Genomic DNA, 19,622 nt, shown 5'->3' on the forward strand with positions numbered 1-19,622 from the left:
AATGTTGCAAAAACGATAATAAAAGAAATACATGGGAAATTTTAGTTTATCTAGGGATGATGTGATTATTTTCTTTGTCAATTTTGTTATTAAATGTGATAATTTATCTAGGGTATACACAGGGTATACACAGGGTTCCACAGAAATATACATGTTTATATATTTATAAATGGGGCTTGAGTGCAAAGATGTGTTTTGCAATATAGACAGCCCCATAAACATCAAAGGACATGTAATGCCAATCACTCTATTGCATTTCTGACAAACATCTATTACCTCTGGTCTTACCAAGAACATTGGATTAGTTATTTATTAATTTCCTAGGGAAAAGAACTAAAAAGAAGTCAAAATATAGTTTAACATAAACTATCATGAATTGTCAACTGAAGATGTCACTCATGTTCTCCATACCCAAGGAAGATACACTGTTGATCTTTCTACTAGCACTAGTGACTGCTCCACCCCCTTTCCTAGCACATAAATACTGCAGATTGTCTTCATGGATTCACACCTGAACTCAGAAGGAGAACTCACGTCCTCACCTACTAGGAAAAGAGAGATTTCTTGAAGGAAAAGAGCAATGGACCTGATTCCAAATTTTTCTACAGAGACGTGGGCACTGCTGGCTACCATCCTGGTGCTCCTCTACCTGTGAGTAATTAACTGGATGTCTCCCATTTGTGGGCTCAGAGGTGAATAATTCTCAGGCCTCCTTTCCCTGTTAGAAAATCAAAAGGCATAATCCAATGGAAATTCATACTCCCACATCTGAACACATTTCTCCTGTAACCTAAATCATTTAATTCACTGTGCTTTTCAGCCAAGTGTTTTCAAGTAATGTTAAAAGTCCAACATTGGGAGACAGTCCAGAGCAGGTTTAAAATGATTACAGTCTGCTGTTTCTCTTGTTTGTTTTCTGTCATTAGTTTGTCACATTGGGATAGGAAGGTTGCACAGAATATTGAACCCACAATGAGGGAAACTACACCTGAGATAATAATGATTATTTAGACTCAGGCCTGTCTGTCCAGAGAGTGTTGTCACAGAGATTGTTGGATTACTGACAGTAAACTAAGTTCCTGTGGCTGATCATCTAAGTACAGAAAACTGCCTTTGTGCCGTCTAGGGTCTAGGAAGAAACAGAACAGAGAGATTATGCTTTCTGTAGTTCATGGCCTCATGAGTTCATTTGGATAACTCATTGAGCACTTTGTATTTCCTGGGAAAGATGGGAGCAAATATCCTTTGACTCAGTAGGGCACAATTGACAGATCAATGTAGCCATTCCTCCAAAGTCCACCCTGGAGAGACATGAGTTTATGAAGTTATTACAGGGATGTGTTTGAAAGGTTACTTGGAGGAGCATAAATGGTTCAAAGATAACTGTAGCATCAAAACCCCACACCTGAACAGAGGACTCCCAAAATTGGTATCTTAAAAAATATATTTTTATATTGCCCCTATGAATGTTTTGCATGAATGTATGTATCTGTATCTCATGTATGCTTGATGTCCATGTAAATTAAAACCAGGCATTGGATTCTCAGGGAGTGGAATTATATAGTGTTATTAGCTGTCATGTGGGGGCTAGGAATGAAACCTGGGTCATCTGCAAGGGCAGAAAATTCTCTGACCTGCTGAGCCATCTCCCCAGCCCAAAACTGCACCTGGGAAGCTCTGCACGCATTTCAGTCTGATAAACAGGAAAGGATAGAGAATCTTGTCATGGGGCTCTGCTGGTGGGTTATCTTCCCCCTCTGAACAACCTCACTATTCACTGATTAATAATGTTGAGGATCTTGCATTGCAGGTTACTCACACTTATAATATGTGTCAACTTCTTAAGTCTATTGAGTCCTTTAGCAACATTCAAACTCACGTTTATAAAGTTTTATTACATACTAACTCTAAGAATGGGACCATCAAGTGTTAACCTAAAAGTTTATAGTAAGATGAAATATGAAGGGGATTAGTTCTCTGAATTTTTATGTTGTATTCTTCCCACTTGTTACCTCACTGAAAAATTCTGGTAATTCTCAATATTTGCATCTATCTATATCTATATCTATATCTATATCTATATCTATATCTATATCTATATCTATATCTATATCTATATCTATCTATATCTATATCTATCTATCTATTTATCTATCTATACTCATATATGCATGTATATCTACTCATATAATACATATTGAGTCAATAATATACATGAATTAGTGTATATATGTAGACATTAATATGTATATTTTTATATTTCAAGTGGGAATATGTGTATTTATGTGTGTGTATGGTTATGAATATTTATGTGTATGAATAACAACCCCATTATCTGACTGACTTTCTTCTCCATGTTTTAGGTATGGGACCTCTTCTCATGGACTTTTTAAGAAGCTGGGGATTCCTGGCCCCAAACCTCTGCCTTTTGTTGGGACGATGCTTAACTATAGGAGGGTGAGTGCTGTTGGGTTCCCTACTTGGCTTCTTGCAACAGTGTCACTTATACAAATATTAAACCCCATGTCAGTTCATCCATTCTAATGGACATTGGGATCAATTGTAAGGCTTTCAGCTGGCAGAATTTTTTTTGTCACACCCACATCATTGCCAGGTTACCCTTGGGTTTTGCTGACATGTGTTTGTGACCTCAGGTTTGTGGCAGGGCAGGTGACCCTGGCTGTTAGCACACTAGGACCTGAAGCTAAAATGCTGATGTGTAGACTTTGAGAGCATCAAAGATTTTGTTTCCTTTTTAGTACAGATTCCAGAAAAGTACAGTTATTCTTAATTAGTATTTAAAGAAATACATGTAAGGCCACTGAGTAGTAACTCATCAACCTGTGTGATTTATTCACATCTGAGTTCAGTAATAATATTTACACTCCTTGCTGAGTATCTCTGAAACATGCTTGTCAGGAAGCATGTAGTTACTTTTGGGGAATATACACATACTTGAATCCTCAATTGAACTGTTTAATCCCATTATTACTTCTAAGGCTCTAGCCAAGCATTTGCCACCTACAAGAAGATTTGCCTTTACTCCTTTTCCCTTCAAGGTACAACCCTATGCATGAGTCTAAAGAGAAGGAATATGGGAGACTAGATGATGTTGCCTATAAAGCAGACTGTGAGTTTTATTTCTTGAAACAGAAGCAGAATCATTTATACAAAATCACTAATAAAAGCATAAGTTGACAAATCTGTGAAAAATATACATGTAGTGTGAAATACACACACACACACACACACACACATATATATAATTGTATACATTTATACATATACATGTACCCATATAATAGGGACTGTGAATTTACACAGACGTCTCTGGATGTTTTCTAAAGGTTGGACTCTTGGCCTGTCCTTCCTGAGCTCCTGCACAGGAGCAATGCCTACATGCAGGCTGCACTCTTGTAAGATTTGCTTTTCTGAATTCTCATGGTTTACTTATTAGATCATAATTCTTCAAAATTATTGCATAAGTTATGAGGAATACCATGCTTTGCTCCCAATTGAAAAAGCAATAACTTCCTTGTCATTTTTGGATGAACTTTTCCTTATGTAGTTTTTGAAATACACTTCTTGTGTTTTTGTTTGTTTGTTTCAAGTAGTCTCCTGTAGACAAGATTAATCTCAAACTTGCTGTTCATAATTTGACCACAGATTAATCTTACTCAGTACTTGGATATACCATGATATCCTATTTATAGGTGACTAGGTATTAATAGGGATGTGGTTATACTATGATGACCCAAAGCTGCAAAAATAAGAATCACAAAAGGTGAGGTTTTGTGAGGGAGTAACAAGGGAAAAAAATAAAAAAAAACAGGACCTGAGACTTGGAGGTCTTGCAGAAGCTGATGACTTACACCAAGGAGGTTTATTAATCAGCATAGATCCTTACATACTTACTATTTGCATGGGGAAATGGCCAAGGTCAGCTGAGAGCTAAGTCCAACAATGTTGGCAAAGAGAACACAGGATTCCTCAGAAACAGCTGCCTTATGACTGATAACCACAACCCAGGGAAAACATTAGGATCCCCATAAACTACAACCAAAACTTCTTAGAGGCCCTGACCCCAGACCCAGAGAGGAACTTGTCAAATCTGTGTCTGAAAGGCCACAGAACTGTCATACCTTTTGTTCTTTAACAATGGTGTCTGGGAAAACTTCGAATTAGTCTGTTTCAAAAAGGACTCCCCCCCACCAAGACATTTTGCTTTTTATGGCCAGATGAGTCATTTGTGTCTAAACATTTAAGAGTCTAAAAATGCTTTAAACCAGAAAATAACTCCTAATACTATCAGATGGATTATCAGCACAAGTAATCTGAGGATAATAGTGAACAAATGTTTAACAGTGTTAAGGAGATTGCATGTAGCAGTTGTTTAATAAATCTTTGACTGGCTCCAAAGGGGAACTGAATGTGTATGAGCATGGCACATGCTAGTAACTATTTGCTTAAGGGTTACAAAATCTAATATAACATTTTGATTTTGTCAAATTACCTGAAAATGATTTTAATTATCTCCCATTTTCATTCACATTCATCATAATTTAAAGGAGCAACACAAATGTATCTAAATCCAGCAGGACACTGTAAAGATAATTAAAAATATATTGCTTTAACTGTATCTCCCAGGCTGAATACACAAATTTTCAGAGCATTTAACTTAGCTTCTAGTTGTGGTTTGTATTTTTTATCTATGTTTTATCTAAGCTACAGAAGTATTATAAGGAATCTGTTTAACAAAATGGGCAGTTTGCACTTGTTGGGCAATGGACACTGTGGAAGCGGCCTCTGACTGGATAGCTGTAAGTCCTGCAAAAATTATAGTTAAAATAAAATCCAAAAATATATTTTTAGTAAAATCCTAATGTAGCTCAAAGAGACTGTGTTGTCCAAAGTCCCCATACTTAAAGGATTATTAGGTTGCACAGGAACAATAGCAAAGCAAGACTATTAAAGTAAAGGAAGGCTCCCATGAGCAAAGGCATCTATACAATTAGTGAGGATACAAGTAATACATGTAATTTTGAAGTGTACTCTCTTTTATTTAATAGAGGGATTCTGAGTCAGTTTGATTTATGGAGTTTTAACAGAATATGTGATGTCAAATATAAAATGATATGCCATGGTTGGTCATCTTCTCTAATAATTCCATATGTCACCCCATTATCAGGGACAGTGGCTCAAAATCTAATGTTTTCCTCTAAAGATAGTATAAACAGGTCATGACCAATGAGAGGATTTTGGGATTTTATATTCATCCAGACCAGGTGGGCACCACTAAGATAATACAACCAGCACCGCAGATCATCTGTTCAATGGCAAGAATTATTTTAGCATCATGGAGCAAGCCACTCAAGGAGAATTCCATTCTGAAGCAGGGCACAGGAAAGTCACTAAATTCTGGGAAATGTCTATCCAATGGGGTAACTGATGGGTGATCAGAATGGTGAATGAGTTGGTGATGCTTGATTTTTGATCTCATGTGGACCCTTGAGTCACTCACAAGAGAAGAACATAGTCATACTGTCCCATCAATGACAAACAAATGGGAATAATTTATGATCTACCAATAAAGTTAAAGTGAATGGTACCAGCACAACATGTGAAACATCAGCATTGCAAAGTAAACAAGCATATCATTAGTAAATACTCTAGTAGAAAGGTCTTCCCTTGTGATTGGATAAGCCAAGGGGAATGTAAGCTATGCAAGCCCAGTAGAATTCTACACTTTCCAGATTAAGTTTAGAGGTTGAGGCAATGCAAAAGAAATTTACCTTCTGAGAAGACATAACTGAAACATTCAATGGATGAGGAGTTACTTCTTAAAGTATAACATTAGGCACCCTAGAATGCTCTCACCTAGGAACACAGTATCTGTTTCTGGGATTGTGTACCTCCTATAAAGTAGTATTAAGAAATTTGAATCAGCCAGGAGGTGGTGGCACATGCCTTTAATCCCAGCACTTGGGAGGCAGAGGCAGGTGGATCTCTGAGTTCGAGGCCAGCCTGGTCTATAAAGCGAGTTCCAGGAATGGCACAAAGCTACACAGAGAAACCGTCTCGAAAAACCAAAAAAAATTTGAATCAAAGGATCAGCAGGATATGAAGTACAAAGCTGGCCTATAAGGTCAAAGAGAGCTACCTGTCAAGAGTCAGTGAACAACCAAAGTGAATCAAATAGTGAAGATGTTAAGAGGTGAACTATCAAGTCAATTTATTATGGAATAAATTGATGGGCTTGAGGATTCCTGTTTTCTGGATAAGCTAAGCAAGGATTTCATAATAAGTCAAGGGACAGCCAACATCAGTGGGCAGAAAAAATCCATTCTATAGGTCTCCTAGGTTGCAAGAGTCAGCCAGGCTGAGCTCTGGAAAACCAATCAATGAGAGAGAGAGGAGTGATTCTGCAGTTGGTGGACATCGAGATGATGATGGAAGTACATGCAGAGATGACCGGTCACACTAGTGGAAGCCTATGAACTGTGGACTGGTACCTGAGGAGCCCCCGTGGGACTGGACTAGGCCCTCTAGATATGGAAGAAGGTTGTTTGGCTCGAACACTTTGGGGGGGGCACCCAGTCGTGGGATTGGGATCCATTCCTGTTGCATGGGCAGGCTTTTGGGAGCCCAGTGCCTGTGGTGTGATGTACTTGCACAGCCTTGGTGCATTGGGAAGGGGCTAGTACCTGCCTAGGCTCAGGGTGCCGGGCTATGCTGACTCCCTATGGGAGACCTTGATTTGGGAGAGAGCGCTGGGTTTGGAAGGAGGGAGGAAGTGGGATCTGTAGGTGGTATGTGGAGTAAGTACAAAATTTCTCAGCTGGGCGGTGGTGGTGCACGCCTTAAATCCCAGCACCCGGGAGGCAGAGGCAGGCGGATCTCTGTGAGTTCAAGGCCAGCCTGGTCTCCAAAGTGAGTTCCTGAAAAAGGTGCAAAGCTACACAAAGAAGCTACACAGAGAAACCCTGTCTCGAAACACCCCCCAAAAAATTCTCTCTCTCTCTCTCTCTCTCTCTCTCTCTCTCTCTCTCTCTCTCTCTCTCTCTCTCTCTCTCTCTCTCTCTCTCTCTCTCTCTCTCTCCACCATTCCTGGATCTTGCACTGTAGACCAGGCTGGCCTTGAACTCACAGAGATCTGCCTGCCTCTGCCTCCCAATTGCTGAGATTGAAGGCATGCACCACCACCACGTGGCTTAAAATTTCTTAATAGAGAAAATTGAAAAAAATGTAAAAAAAAAAAAGTCAGCCAGAAGAGGGGTCATTATCTCCTCTTACTATGAAAAATTAGAGAGTCAAATCTTTTGTAGTATGCTTCAGGGAAGATATAAGCCAATTCGTATATCCAAAGATCTTTTAAAAATCAATAAATATTAGTAGTTACATGTGGATCTTTGTGGGCAAATGGTACTGTCCTTTATAATATGATCTAAATAAGAAAAGTTTTTTTTTTTTTTTTTTTTTTTTTTGGTTTTTCGAGACAGGGTTTCTCTGTGTAGCTTTGCGCCTTTCCTGGAGCTCACTTGGTAGCCCAGGCTGGCCTCGAACTCACAGAGAGAAAAGTTTTAATATGTGATTTCTCCAAGGAAATTTCCAGCTGTGTCTGTTCTAAGTGATGGTGGATGGTGAGAAATAACTGAATAATTAGATTGTCAATAGGTACAGAAATCCCCTAGGTAATAAATAATCATGAAAGAAGGGTACTTTTTTCTAACTGTGAGTAAGATTTGAGCAATAAATTGTTGACACAAGTTGGGGCTCTTGGCCATACCATGTAGTAGCATCCTCCATTCATCTTTCCTCATGAGTTTTTGAAAACTAGAGGAAGGAAGGCTAAAAGGAAAATGAGGAGAGTCCTGAGGAGGATGGGGTTTGGCTCAGTTAAACAAGTAGGAGCCAATTCAGACAATATTATCACTTCACCAGCAAAAAGGAAGTTTCTCTCTTAATCCTCTGAAGTATCATGAAGTGAAAGTAATTCAATAAATTAAGGTACCTCCTGCTCCTCAGGTACTAAAATATCTCTATTTTGTGACATTTTATTTTATCTCGTGTCCCCCAGTTTCTATTGGAGTATTTTGGCTGTATCTACAGGGGCGTTGAATTACAAATGAATCATATTCAAACTGTAGATATAATTAATCATGTATAAAATTCAACAGCACAATCCCAAAATAGGAAATTCATGTGGCCCTCATAGGTGATATTTTTGTCTTTAAACTTCCACCTACATGTTCCCATGTCTTTAAATTTACAGAACCTTATTTGGGGAACCAAGAGTATATTTTTTAATGAAAGTAAAGAATTTATCTAAGTACCATAGTGATATGTGTCAAAGTAGAAGCCAATGAAACATGTGAAAGAAAAGAAATCGTTTTTTAGAATCTTTTCCTTCCATGTTTTAATCTCAGCTATTCCTTCACCCTTTCTTTCTTACAGGTCCTCACGTCGGACTCTTTTTGAACATTTATCACAGTAACAATCATTCTTGGTGATTTCTATTTATCTTGAGCCCTGTATTGAGTACCAAATTATGTGAACTGGAAGGAATAAGGATCCCAATGGTCAAGGTGATGAGATGTTTCAGGAGAGGACCATGTATGACAAACAAAGAAGACATGTATCTATGCCTAGGAGGTCTTGCATAAAATGATGAGTTATATCAGAAGATTATTAAGCAGAAAGCTTTCTACATGGTATATGTAAAAGGGAAATGACTAAGTCTAGCACACACCTAAATCATAAAAGGCTGGCAAAAAGAACACATATATCCATACCTCAGTCACAGATGCATTAGGACTGAAGCACAGACTAGAAAAAAGTCCAATCTCCATGAAACTACAACATTCACACTTTTGAGAAACTGACTCTAGCCCTAGACTGGTTCTTGCCAATTCAGTTCCTGGACAAGGACCCAGAAGTAATGTTCCTTTTGTAATTTCATTAGGATCTCAGAGAATACCTTAGTTCAGTCTGGCTCTAAATACTAGGCTGTCCACACTAGGCTCTATCACCTGTCTGGAGACATAGTTTTGTATAGTTGACATTCACAGTACCTGAATATGGAATTCCCTTCTGTAGAATGCTTGCATAGAATGGACAAAGCCCTGGGTTGAACCCAGCACCATAAAAACAGGACATAGGGGCACACACCTGTAATCACTAAATTCAGAATGATCAGCATTTCAAGGTCAGTTTAGATACATAGAAAGTTTGAGTCCAAGCTGAGTTTTTAGGATTTTATCCACTAAAATTACAATTGCCACTTAATGTTTACATGGACTTTTCCCCAAGATCCAGAGGTGAAAGTTCAAACCAAGCACTAACTTTTATGTTTCTTTATGTGAGGCAGCATATCCTCATCTTTCCATATTGAACAGGGACATTAGAAGGCAAATTCATTTGCCTCTGCTTTCTTGTTTCTTTTGATTTAATATAATGAAAGGCAATTACATAAATCTAATATGCTGTATACATCAATGTTTTCTTCAATTTACTGACCATACTAAATCCTGGAGAAGTCATCAAGTGAGTGAACAGGCAGTAAGCAGTGAGATGCAAATAGAATTTGCACAGTCATGGCAATCTCCCTGACGCTTGGTGCCCTCAGGCACTCAAGGAGGGGAAAAGACAGAGTGTTTCAGGATTTCAGAGTCAAGACAAAACTAAAGAACTCCCAAAGATAAAGACAGTTGCTACTTTTAATAAAGAAGAAACAGTTTTGGAATATACAATATCCAGAAAATAAATCATGAATACGTTTAAATTCACTATGTCAAGTGTCTCCTGTATTTTCTTTTTTCTCTCAGAGAACTTGGAAGGATTTCCATTAATTGCATGTTTAGAAAATTAAATAATGAGCCTGATGTCCTGGGGTTTGAGTCATTTGTTCTCAGTTTGGTGGCCAATACAGGTCGAAAAATAATTTTTCATTTTCTCTTCTTTTCCCAGGGAATATCAAAATACGATATAGAATGCCATAAAAAGTATGGAGATATGTGGGGGTGAGTATTCTGCAAATGTCTGATATGCAGATTTGTTATGATGTGACAGCAAACTGCATTGGAGAACTTTGTCAGTCCAGAGTTAATTGGGTCACATTTGCCTGATTTAAAGTGTCTGAAATCCTGTCCTGCCAAGGGTTCCACAAGTATGTTGTTGTCCATAGTCTGAATTAAAATGAGGGCATTACAGGTAATGATTTGTCTGCATCCATTGATGTTCCAGAAACACCTAGCCTTACTTAAATCCAATGTCTTATAAGGGTTCTTGTCTCCATTTATTCTTCCTTGAAACTTCAAAAAATTTTAAGATATGCGTTAATTCAGATGCATGTAATATGTGCTCATAAATTTAGAAGAGTGTCCCCTGCCCGTACTGATTTATACTTAGATAAAAGCAAAATTAATTTTATAAAAAATTATTTCCAGTAAATGTGAACTTTTCAAAGATAAGTTAAGGAAAACATAGGCATGTTTCCAGTTATTACTTTTTGTCTAATTTAATGTGTGTATAAAGTATGTTTTTTATTTTTATTACTTCATTTTTTGATTGAGATTATAATATAATTGCATCCTTTCTCTTTTCCCTTTCCTCCTTCAAATAAATCCTCTGGTTTTCATTAATTGTTGTTACATGACTATATGCATATATAAGTGCATTTCTATTCATAACTATGACCTATTCAATCTGCATAGTGTTTTTTGTATGTATGTTTTCAGGGCTGATCATATGGAACTGGTAACCAGTTTGTGTGCTCTTCCCTGGGGAAGACCAGTTCTCTCATTCTCAGTAATCCTTACCTGCCTGTACTTCTTTCTGTAGGTTTGAGTCATCCTGGGCCTTGCCCTGTTGTTAATTTATTTGAGACCAGGTCTCAATATATCCAACATAGGTCTGGAAGTCGCTACGAGTCCATATTGGCCTAGAAGTCTCTGTCTTCCATCTCTGCCTCCTGACTACTGGTCTTAGAGTTCTGCGATTCCAAACTTTGTTGAATTTTCTTTTACTTTTCAATTTTTGTTACATTTATACAAGACATTGACTTTTTAACTAAAGTGTATATAATTATTTCCTCTCAACACATACTACTTACTTTGAAGAAAAGTTGTTGGATATGTTATACCATGCTGTTGACTTCTGGGCTTGTTTCATTTATTTACTTATTTATTTACTTACTTATTTATTTATTTATTTATTTATTTATTTATTTTGGCTGGGCGGTGGTGGTGCACGCCTTTTCTTTTTCTTTCCCTTTCTTTCTTTCTTTCTTTCTTTCTTTCTTTCTTTCTTTCTTTCTTTCTTTCTTTCTTTCTTTCTTTCTTTCTTTCTTTTAAAGATTTATTTATTATTTATATGGCTTGTATGACAGCAGGCCAGAAGAGGGCACCAGATCTCATTACAGATAGTTGTGGGCCACCATGTGGTTGCTGGGAATTGAACTCAGGACTTATTTTGTGTGATGGTTGAGCTAACTGGGGATTTGTCTAGAGCATTGGAAGAAGTGACATCACTATGCTATGTGCCACAAGCAAGGTGAAAGAGGTTCTGCCTCTTTCTCTATTCTCATTCATCACCAGAAACCACAATAATAATCACAGGGTCTGCTGAGCTCTGATGGCCTCATGACCCAAGGCCATGGGCATGTTGTACTGCGTTTCTATTGGCCCCAAGGAAAAATTCCTTGAAACATTACTACTTGTCAATTGTTAAGAATTTGCCCTTAGGTGCAATAGAGTAGCAGTGAGTAAACACCTGGTGTTCTTACTGAAGGCCAAGGTTCAGTTCACAGGAGCATGTATATATAGAACTAGGGGTAATATCAGGATCAAAATGTAATCATCTCTGTTTTTCCAATACAGGATATATAATGGGCTGGTCCCTGTGCTGGTTATCACAGAACCAGATATGATCAAGAATGTACTAGTGAAAGAATTTTATTCTAACTTCACAAATCGACAAGTAGGTATTCTTTCAAATATGTGAGGATTATACAAACCAAACATGTTATATATAGGAATATGTATAGGTATATAAATATTCATATATGTATTCGATAACAATTATTTCAACAACCAGGCATGAATAAGAAAAAGAGAAGAAAGGTGTATGTGGAAGTATTCGAAAGGGAGAAATGTGCAATTACATTATAATCTCAAAAATAAAAAAATTAAAATGTGAGTATTCATTTAAAAATTTTATCATGCTCCCACATAGTCTAGCAGTTAGTGTTGCTGGTTTTCACTCAGTGTGCCTATGTTGCACTCTAGGTATAGGAACAGCTGCATCTTTCAAAAAAATTAGCCAGGCTGTGTTGCTGCACTTTTACTCACAGCATTAAGGAGACAGAGGCATGTGGTTCTCTTTGAATTTGAGCCTAACCTGGTCTACAAATCAAGTTCCATGACAGCCAGAGCAACACAGCAGACTCTGTCTTAAAAAGCAAAAACAAAAAAAAAGTATTATGAGAGGCTAGAGATGCTGCCCAGTGTTAGATTAACCTGACCCAGAGTTCAGTCTCCAGTACTGAGCAAACATTTTATTACGAAATTCTTATGGATTCACTGTAATTTGTCAAAAATTTACAAAGTATGCTATGAGTCTTCATGCTCTTTTGTCCAGGTGGAGGCTTCAACCTTTCCCAAGCAGAAATTCTCAGCACTCAGAGATAAACAAAACACTTCTTTTATTTGTTTTCAACCATTGTTTAAGAGGCCCAAACTTGCTGTCTACATGGGTACTCATGGTGGTCACTTCTCAGGGGGAAGAGCAGATGTGACCTTGGTCATCAGCAAGCATGAAGCAGAAGTCACTAGTTCATTTTAACAGCTCTGCTGTCTCAGGGTAGAGACTGGTTGTTACTGTCTCCTTATACTCTTGTCACCCCATAGTCCCTAAGGAAGCTTGGTAATCATAAGTAAGGTTAAAGTTGGTGTTTTCCTTTCTCCTTCAGTTTTTCCTAGGCAGTTACTTATTTACTTTATTTATTTTATTTGGCAGTGTGTTTAAGCTTTATTAGTGAGTGTCAGTGGTTGCCTCCAAACTCAGTTTGGTCTGATGACAGAGCTAATGTAATTTATCCACATTTATATACCTCCTTCTATAAACAGCTTTGAATGGTACTTTTAAAACTTTTTAGTTAAAATACAAATATGTTATTTGTTTTCTCTTGCTCATCTCCCCATTCCCATCCCAGCTCCCTTTAGATGATATAAAATATTGAATCCCTGTGTCATTCAACCGTCCATAGTGTTATTCGTCATTTCCTCTTCCTCTCCTTCTGTATTTTCCTCCTTCTTCCTTCTCCAGTTAAAAGTCCCTCCCATTTTCCCCATTTCTCCTTCATATTACCTGTGTCCTTCTATTTCCCTCTTAGGGGATCCCTTTGTCACACCCCCATTTTAGTTACCTCCTTTCTGTATTCAATCTTTGTTGTATACACACATATGGAGATTGAGGGCTAGGAACCAAAGGTGTGAAATAACATGGGGTATTTGTCTTTGTGGGTCTGGGTTATGTCATTCAATATAATATTTTCTAGTTCCACTCAATTACTGCATGGTTTCAATTTTCTTTACAGCTAAATTGCATTCATTTTATACATATACTGCATTTTCATTATCTATTCACTATCTATTAGTTGAAGGATGTTTAGGTTGTTTCCATTTCCTAATAATTGTGAACAGACCATCAATGAACATGTCTGCAAAACATCCGTGGAGTAGGATGTTGTATTTTTGAAGAAATGACAAGAATTGGTATAGCTGAGTTATGTGGTAAATTTAATTCTAGTTTTTTGAAGAATTAGCACAATGATTTTCAGATTGCATTAGTTTGCAATCATACTACCACACTACTGTTTTTAATATCAGAGAGATCCATCTTCCTTTGCTGCTGGTGTGCTGCTGTTAAATGTGTGAGACATGATGCCCTCTTTCATATCTCATTTTGAAAATGAGTTGCTTGAAAATGAGTTGCTTGTTTCCTTGAGTCTTTGTGTTTGGGTACCTTATAGATATAGACATTAAACCTTTATGAGATGTGTAGCTGGTAGAGATTCTCACTTTGTAGTGTTCACCTTCACTCAATTGACTGCCTCCTCTTCTGTACAAAGCTTTTTATTTTTATGAGGCAATATTTGTCAAAATTTTACCTTAATTTCCAGACAAATGGAGTCCTGTTTATGAAGTCCTTTACTACACCTGTATTTTTTAGTGTACTGCTTCAGTATTTTTCTTGAATATCTAGCATTTCAGATTTTACACTGAGGTCTTTGAACCCTTTGTAGTTAGGTTTTTTTTTTTTGTAAGGTGATCGAGATGGGTCTATTTCATTGTTGTACATGGGGATATCCTTGTTTCATAGCATATTTTTGAAGATTCTGTATTTTCTCCAGTGTGTATTTTTGAAATCTTTGTCAAATATTAGGTGGCTGTAATCTTGTGTACTCATGTTTGAGTCTTTTGTTTTTTTCATCTATATATATATATATATATATATATATATATATATATCAATGTGAAATCTGGATCCATAAAGTAGGACAAATAGCTAGAGAAGTATATATATATATATATATATATATATATATATATACATATATGTGTGTGTGTGTGTGTGTGTGTGTTTGTGTGTGTGTAAACATATGTTATATGTTTTTGGACCAGTAAGATTCATTGTTTATTAATACCGCTGTAGAGCATATTTTAAAATCTTGAATGATAATTATTCCCACATTGTTCTTATTATTAAGGATTTATGTGGCTATCCAGAATCTTTTCTGATTCCATATTGATTTTAGAATTTTTTCTTGTTCTGTGAAGAATGTTGTGGTGATTTTCTTGCTGTTTCTTTGAATGTGTAAAATGCTTTTGGTAGAATTATCATAATTTATTATCATTGTCAGTTCCACCATTCCAGAATCAAAGGATGTCTTTCCATCTTGTAATGTCTCAATCTCTTTCTTCTGAGATTTAAAGCTTTCCTTGTAGTGTTCTTTCCTCTATTTGATTAGATTCATTTCAAGGTCTATTTTATACTATGAAGGTATTGTGAGTGGAAATGTGTTCATGATATTCTTCTCAACCTGCTGGTGTACATAAAGGCTACTAATTTTTGCAAGCTAATTTTGTATCCTGCCTCTTTATTGAAATTGCTCATCATTTCAACATTTTTTTCTGGTGAAATTATATATATATATGTACATATATATGAAATTATATATATATATATATACATACACACACATACATATATATATATATTCTGCATAAGGATAGTTTAATTTTTTTCTATAATTTTCTTCTTTTGCTATTTTGCTCTGGCTATCACTTTGAGGATTTTATTGAAAAAGAGAGGGGAGCATGGAAAGTCCTGTCTCACTCTTGATTTTAATTTAATTTAATGGTATCGCTTGAGTTTTTCTCCATTGAGGATAAAGTTGGCTGTGAGTTTGTAATATAAAGCATTTATGAATTTGATATGAACAATATATATTATTTAATGTCTATTTCTGTCATTCCTACTCTCTCTAGTACTTGTATAATGAAGCCATGCTGACTTGTTCTCAAACACTGTCTCAAAAGTATCTTTGCCAGTCTTGGAACTCAATATGTAGTCAAGGCTGATGTTGACCTCACAGATGTCTACCTGGCTGTCCATCCTGTATGCTGAGCTTAAAGCACACAGCACCACTGTGTTGAATTTTTGTATCACTTATTTGTTTATTTATTTATTTTTATAAGATTTATCTTTAATTTTAAAATTATGTGGGTATGTGCACATGAGTAATGATACTAATTCTTATTTTTATATCTTTCTTGTTTCATATATGTGTGTACTATAATTTTTATTATGATATTATTGCAATAAATAGAATACATGCTAACATGGATATAAAATACATGAATATATATATTGCTTATATTCACTTCCTATTACCTAGTCTTGTCTCTCTCACACTCTTACTGTTCCTCTTCCTCTCTTAAATTATTTTTCCTTTTACTCTAATGTATTTCAAATATTTGGTGATTCAGGGAATTTAGTAAGTACTGATTACAAGAGAACATACATTGGAGAGTTATTTGTAGGAATATAGAGACCCTATCACTCTCTACACTGCTGAAGTAAATGGTTCTTTCTTCTCTGGTTCCCACTATCTATTTATAAATCCTCACTGGGAGACAGAATACGAACCTTTCCCTTCTCCATGGTAGAATGCTGAAAGATCTTATCCTGTGAATAGTCTTGGGCCATTAATCACAATTGCTGGGTTTTAAGAGTGCAAAGACCTTTTCGTGACCAGAAGTGAACTTTTTATAACTCTCTACCTTTACTGTATATCCTAAATTGTTTAAGAAACATTATTTATATTTATTTAAATATGTGTATGTGTTTTTGTATATGAGTAAAATGTCCATGAAGACCAGAAAAGAGTGTTGGATCCCCTGGTTCTAGAATCACAGGCAATTTCCTCAACTGACTGGGGTTCTAGAAACTGAACTCAGGTCCTTGTCAAAAGCAGTATATGTTCTTAATCAGTGAGCCACTTCCCCAGTCCAGTCCTTATATTTCATCTGCTCCTCTCTCTTTTTTAATCTCTCCTGAGCCTTTGAGTGAGTGAATTATATGTCACATTTAGGAGTGAGCATTTTGAAGACACCTTTTTTTACATTGCCTAGTTATAAATTTCTATATTAATCTCTGGCCATTGTAAAATGAAACTTCTAAGACAAATCTGACAGCAGTAATCTGAGGTTATAAACATAAGAATCTAGAATGCAATTCGATTATCATCATATTCCTTTTCATAGCAACAATAGTCATGGTGATATTATGTTCCCCAATATATTGTGCATCCTAGTAAAATTATCTGGGGACAGACAACAGAACAGCCACTGGATAGACATAGAGGCCAGAAAATGATGGCACACACACCTTTAATCCTAGCTTTCCAGAGGAGGCAGAGATCCATTGGGATCTTTGTGAGATCAAAGCCACACTGGAAACAGCCAGGCATGATGACACATGCCTTTAAACACAGGAAGTTGTGGCAGAAAGGAGAAAGGTATATAAGGCATGAGGACCAGGAACTAGACCCTTTTAAAGATTTGAGCTGTTAGCAGCAGTTCTGCTGAGATCCATTCGGATGAGGACTCAGAGGCTTTCAGTCTGAGGAAACAAGATCAGGTGAGAAGTTGGTGAGGTGAGGTGAGGTTAGCTGTGGCTTGTTCTGTTTCTCTGATCTTTCAGCATTCACCCCAATATCTGGCTCCTGAGTATTTTATTAATAAGAACTTTAGAGATTCGTGCTACAAACATTAGTTTCTACACTAGTGCCTATGACATGATTTACAGTGCTGCTTATGGAGAGAAGGCTCAGGCATTAAGAAAACTAACTGCTATCACAGAAGACCAGGGTTCAAATTCCAGTAGCCACATAGTACTGAAACTCATCTCTAAATCCAATCTCATTGGATTTGATGCCCTCTTCTGGGCACTTCAGGCACTACACATGTTCAGCAGAGATGTGTTACAGATATACATGGAAAATATTCTTGCTACTATTATTAGCTCCACAGATAGGGACGGTGATAATCCGAACCTCTTTCCCATCTGTGCTGGATTTTTAAAATTAGATTGGCCTTATAGAGTGCTAGTGGGGATAACCATAGCAACAGTGAGTCCATGTGAGTCATACCTAAGTCACGCCCAGAGTCCAGCCCTTTGTGGCACTCCTCTGGCTCTAGCAGCCTTTTCATCATGTCTTCCAAAATGTTCCCTGACCCTGGTGTGTGAGAGGTTGTAGGTATTTTGTTACTTTCAATTTCCTTAAATTTTTGTGTATAATCTTTATTTGTTCCACATAGTTAATAACATAACTTGAATATGGAAATATTTCTACTTCCAATGAAATCAACATGTCTTTTAGTTTACGTTTTCCCTTATTGCAATAGCTAGTCACAAGGTTGAGATATAGTAAAACGTGAGAACAGATATTTTAAGCTGAAGATACTTGTAAGTGCCAAACTGGTTTAAGGAAAAGTTAACCATTATAGCCCTCTGTTGCTGAAAGTTTTCTTGTGTCCCTCCTTGTCCTCAGCTGCTCAAACCCAAGTAAACATATGTAGGCTTATTTTTATTAAAACTGCTCAGCCATTATCTCAGGCCTACCACTGATTAGCTCTTACACTTAAACTCAGCCCATTTCTGTTAATCTATATGTTATCACGTGTTCTGAGTGGTTTCTCCCAACTCAGCCTTGCTCTTCCCAGCATTCTCCTTGTGTGCTTATCCTGCCTATACTTCCTGTCTGGCTACTGGTCAATCAGCATTTTATTTATCAACTAATCAGAGCAACACATTCACAGCATGCAAAGTGATATGACCCTTCAGCCCTCCTATATGTACCCTGTTGCGCTGGTTGCTTTTTGGCAACATGAAACAAACCTAGACATAGTGAGCAAGACAAACCTCAGTTGAGAAAGGCAACTATCAGTTTACATGTAGAAAGGCTGTGGGGTACTTTCTTAATGTTTAGTGACTGAGCTCAACTCACTGTGGTTGGTGCCAAACCTGGGCAGTTAGTCCTGGGTTGTATTTGAAACTAGGCTGAGCAACCACAGTGAGCAAGCCAGTAAGAGGCATTCATCCAAAGCTTTGGCTTCAGTTCCTGCCTTCAGGTTCCTGTGTTAACTTCTCTCAGTGTCAGACTGTGGCCTGAGATTTGTAAGATTAATACACCTTCTACATCACAAGTTGCTTTTGTTCATTGTTTTATCACAGCAATAGAAACCTAAGAAATCTATTTTTCTATACTAACTTGGAGAAAAATTTTGGGTTCCTACCTGTCTTTTCACATAGAAAGACATATATGGTACAGAAGGAATCATATTGAAATGATGATTATAACATAATAGCTTTATCTTACAGAGATGGTTGTATGTATATTTAATTTTGAGGAATTTTACATATTTTATTTATTACATATGTGTGCCTGAGTGTATGTATGTGTACTGCATGTGTGCAAGTACTCACAGAAAAGAAGCTGGCATCAGATACTACGAATTGCAGTTACTGGCAGTTGTGAACCACCTAAAGTGGTTGCTGAGAACTGAACCAGAGTCCTCTGCAAGAGGAGCAAGTGGTGTTAACCACTGAGCCATTGTTCCAGCCCCAGTTTGAGGAACTGTTATTGAGAGACTAGCATGAATCCTGCCACCTAGAAGAGGATAAGTAGCTGTTAAGAAATGTTGTCTATTTCATACATTTTTTATAACTGTTAAGATAACAAATCTAATGGAGGACAAAAATCTATTTTTCTTGGTATTGTAGAGTCTTGGTCCAGCTGGATTTATGAAAAAAGGTATAATAAGATCTAAGAATGAAGAATGGAAAAGAATTCGATCATTGCTGACTCCAACCTTCAGCAGTGGAAAACTGAAAGATGTAAGTTAATGAAGAACATTTATTGTAACTGTAATAGAATCTATTGAAGGACTGGTAGAAATAATATCATACTATTTAGAGAGATGTTGCTTTGATCATTACATTGCTAAGGATGGTCTTTTTTGTTTTGTTGTTGTTATTTATTCTTATATAGTCCTTTA

At 36.8% G+C, this 19,622-nt stretch overlaps 1 protein-coding gene across 1 annotated transcript in view; it reads left to right on the top strand.

Moving 5' to 3' along the window:
• Positions 1 to 366: 366 nt before the first annotated feature.
• LOC102927312 (cytochrome P450 3A13-like) overlaps positions 367 to 19,622 on the top strand; it is a 37,779-nt gene continuing 18,523 nt past the window's right edge. The window contains 5 exon segments of the mRNA XM_076560641.1: positions 367 to 651; positions 2,364 to 2,457; positions 9,967 to 10,019; positions 11,877 to 11,976; positions 19,348 to 19,461. Of these exon segments, the coding sequence (XP_076416756.1) occupies positions 581 to 651; positions 2,364 to 2,457; positions 9,967 to 10,019; positions 11,877 to 11,976; positions 19,348 to 19,461 (432 nt within the window). The 5' untranslated portion in view covers positions 367 to 580.

This window comes from Peromyscus maniculatus, chromosome 23, assembly GCF_049852395.1.
Source record: "Peromyscus maniculatus bairdii isolate BWxNUB_F1_BW_parent chromosome 23, HU_Pman_BW_mat_3.1, whole genome shotgun sequence".
NCBI classification, from domain to species: Eukaryota; Metazoa; Chordata; class Mammalia; order Rodentia; family Cricetidae; genus Peromyscus; species Peromyscus maniculatus.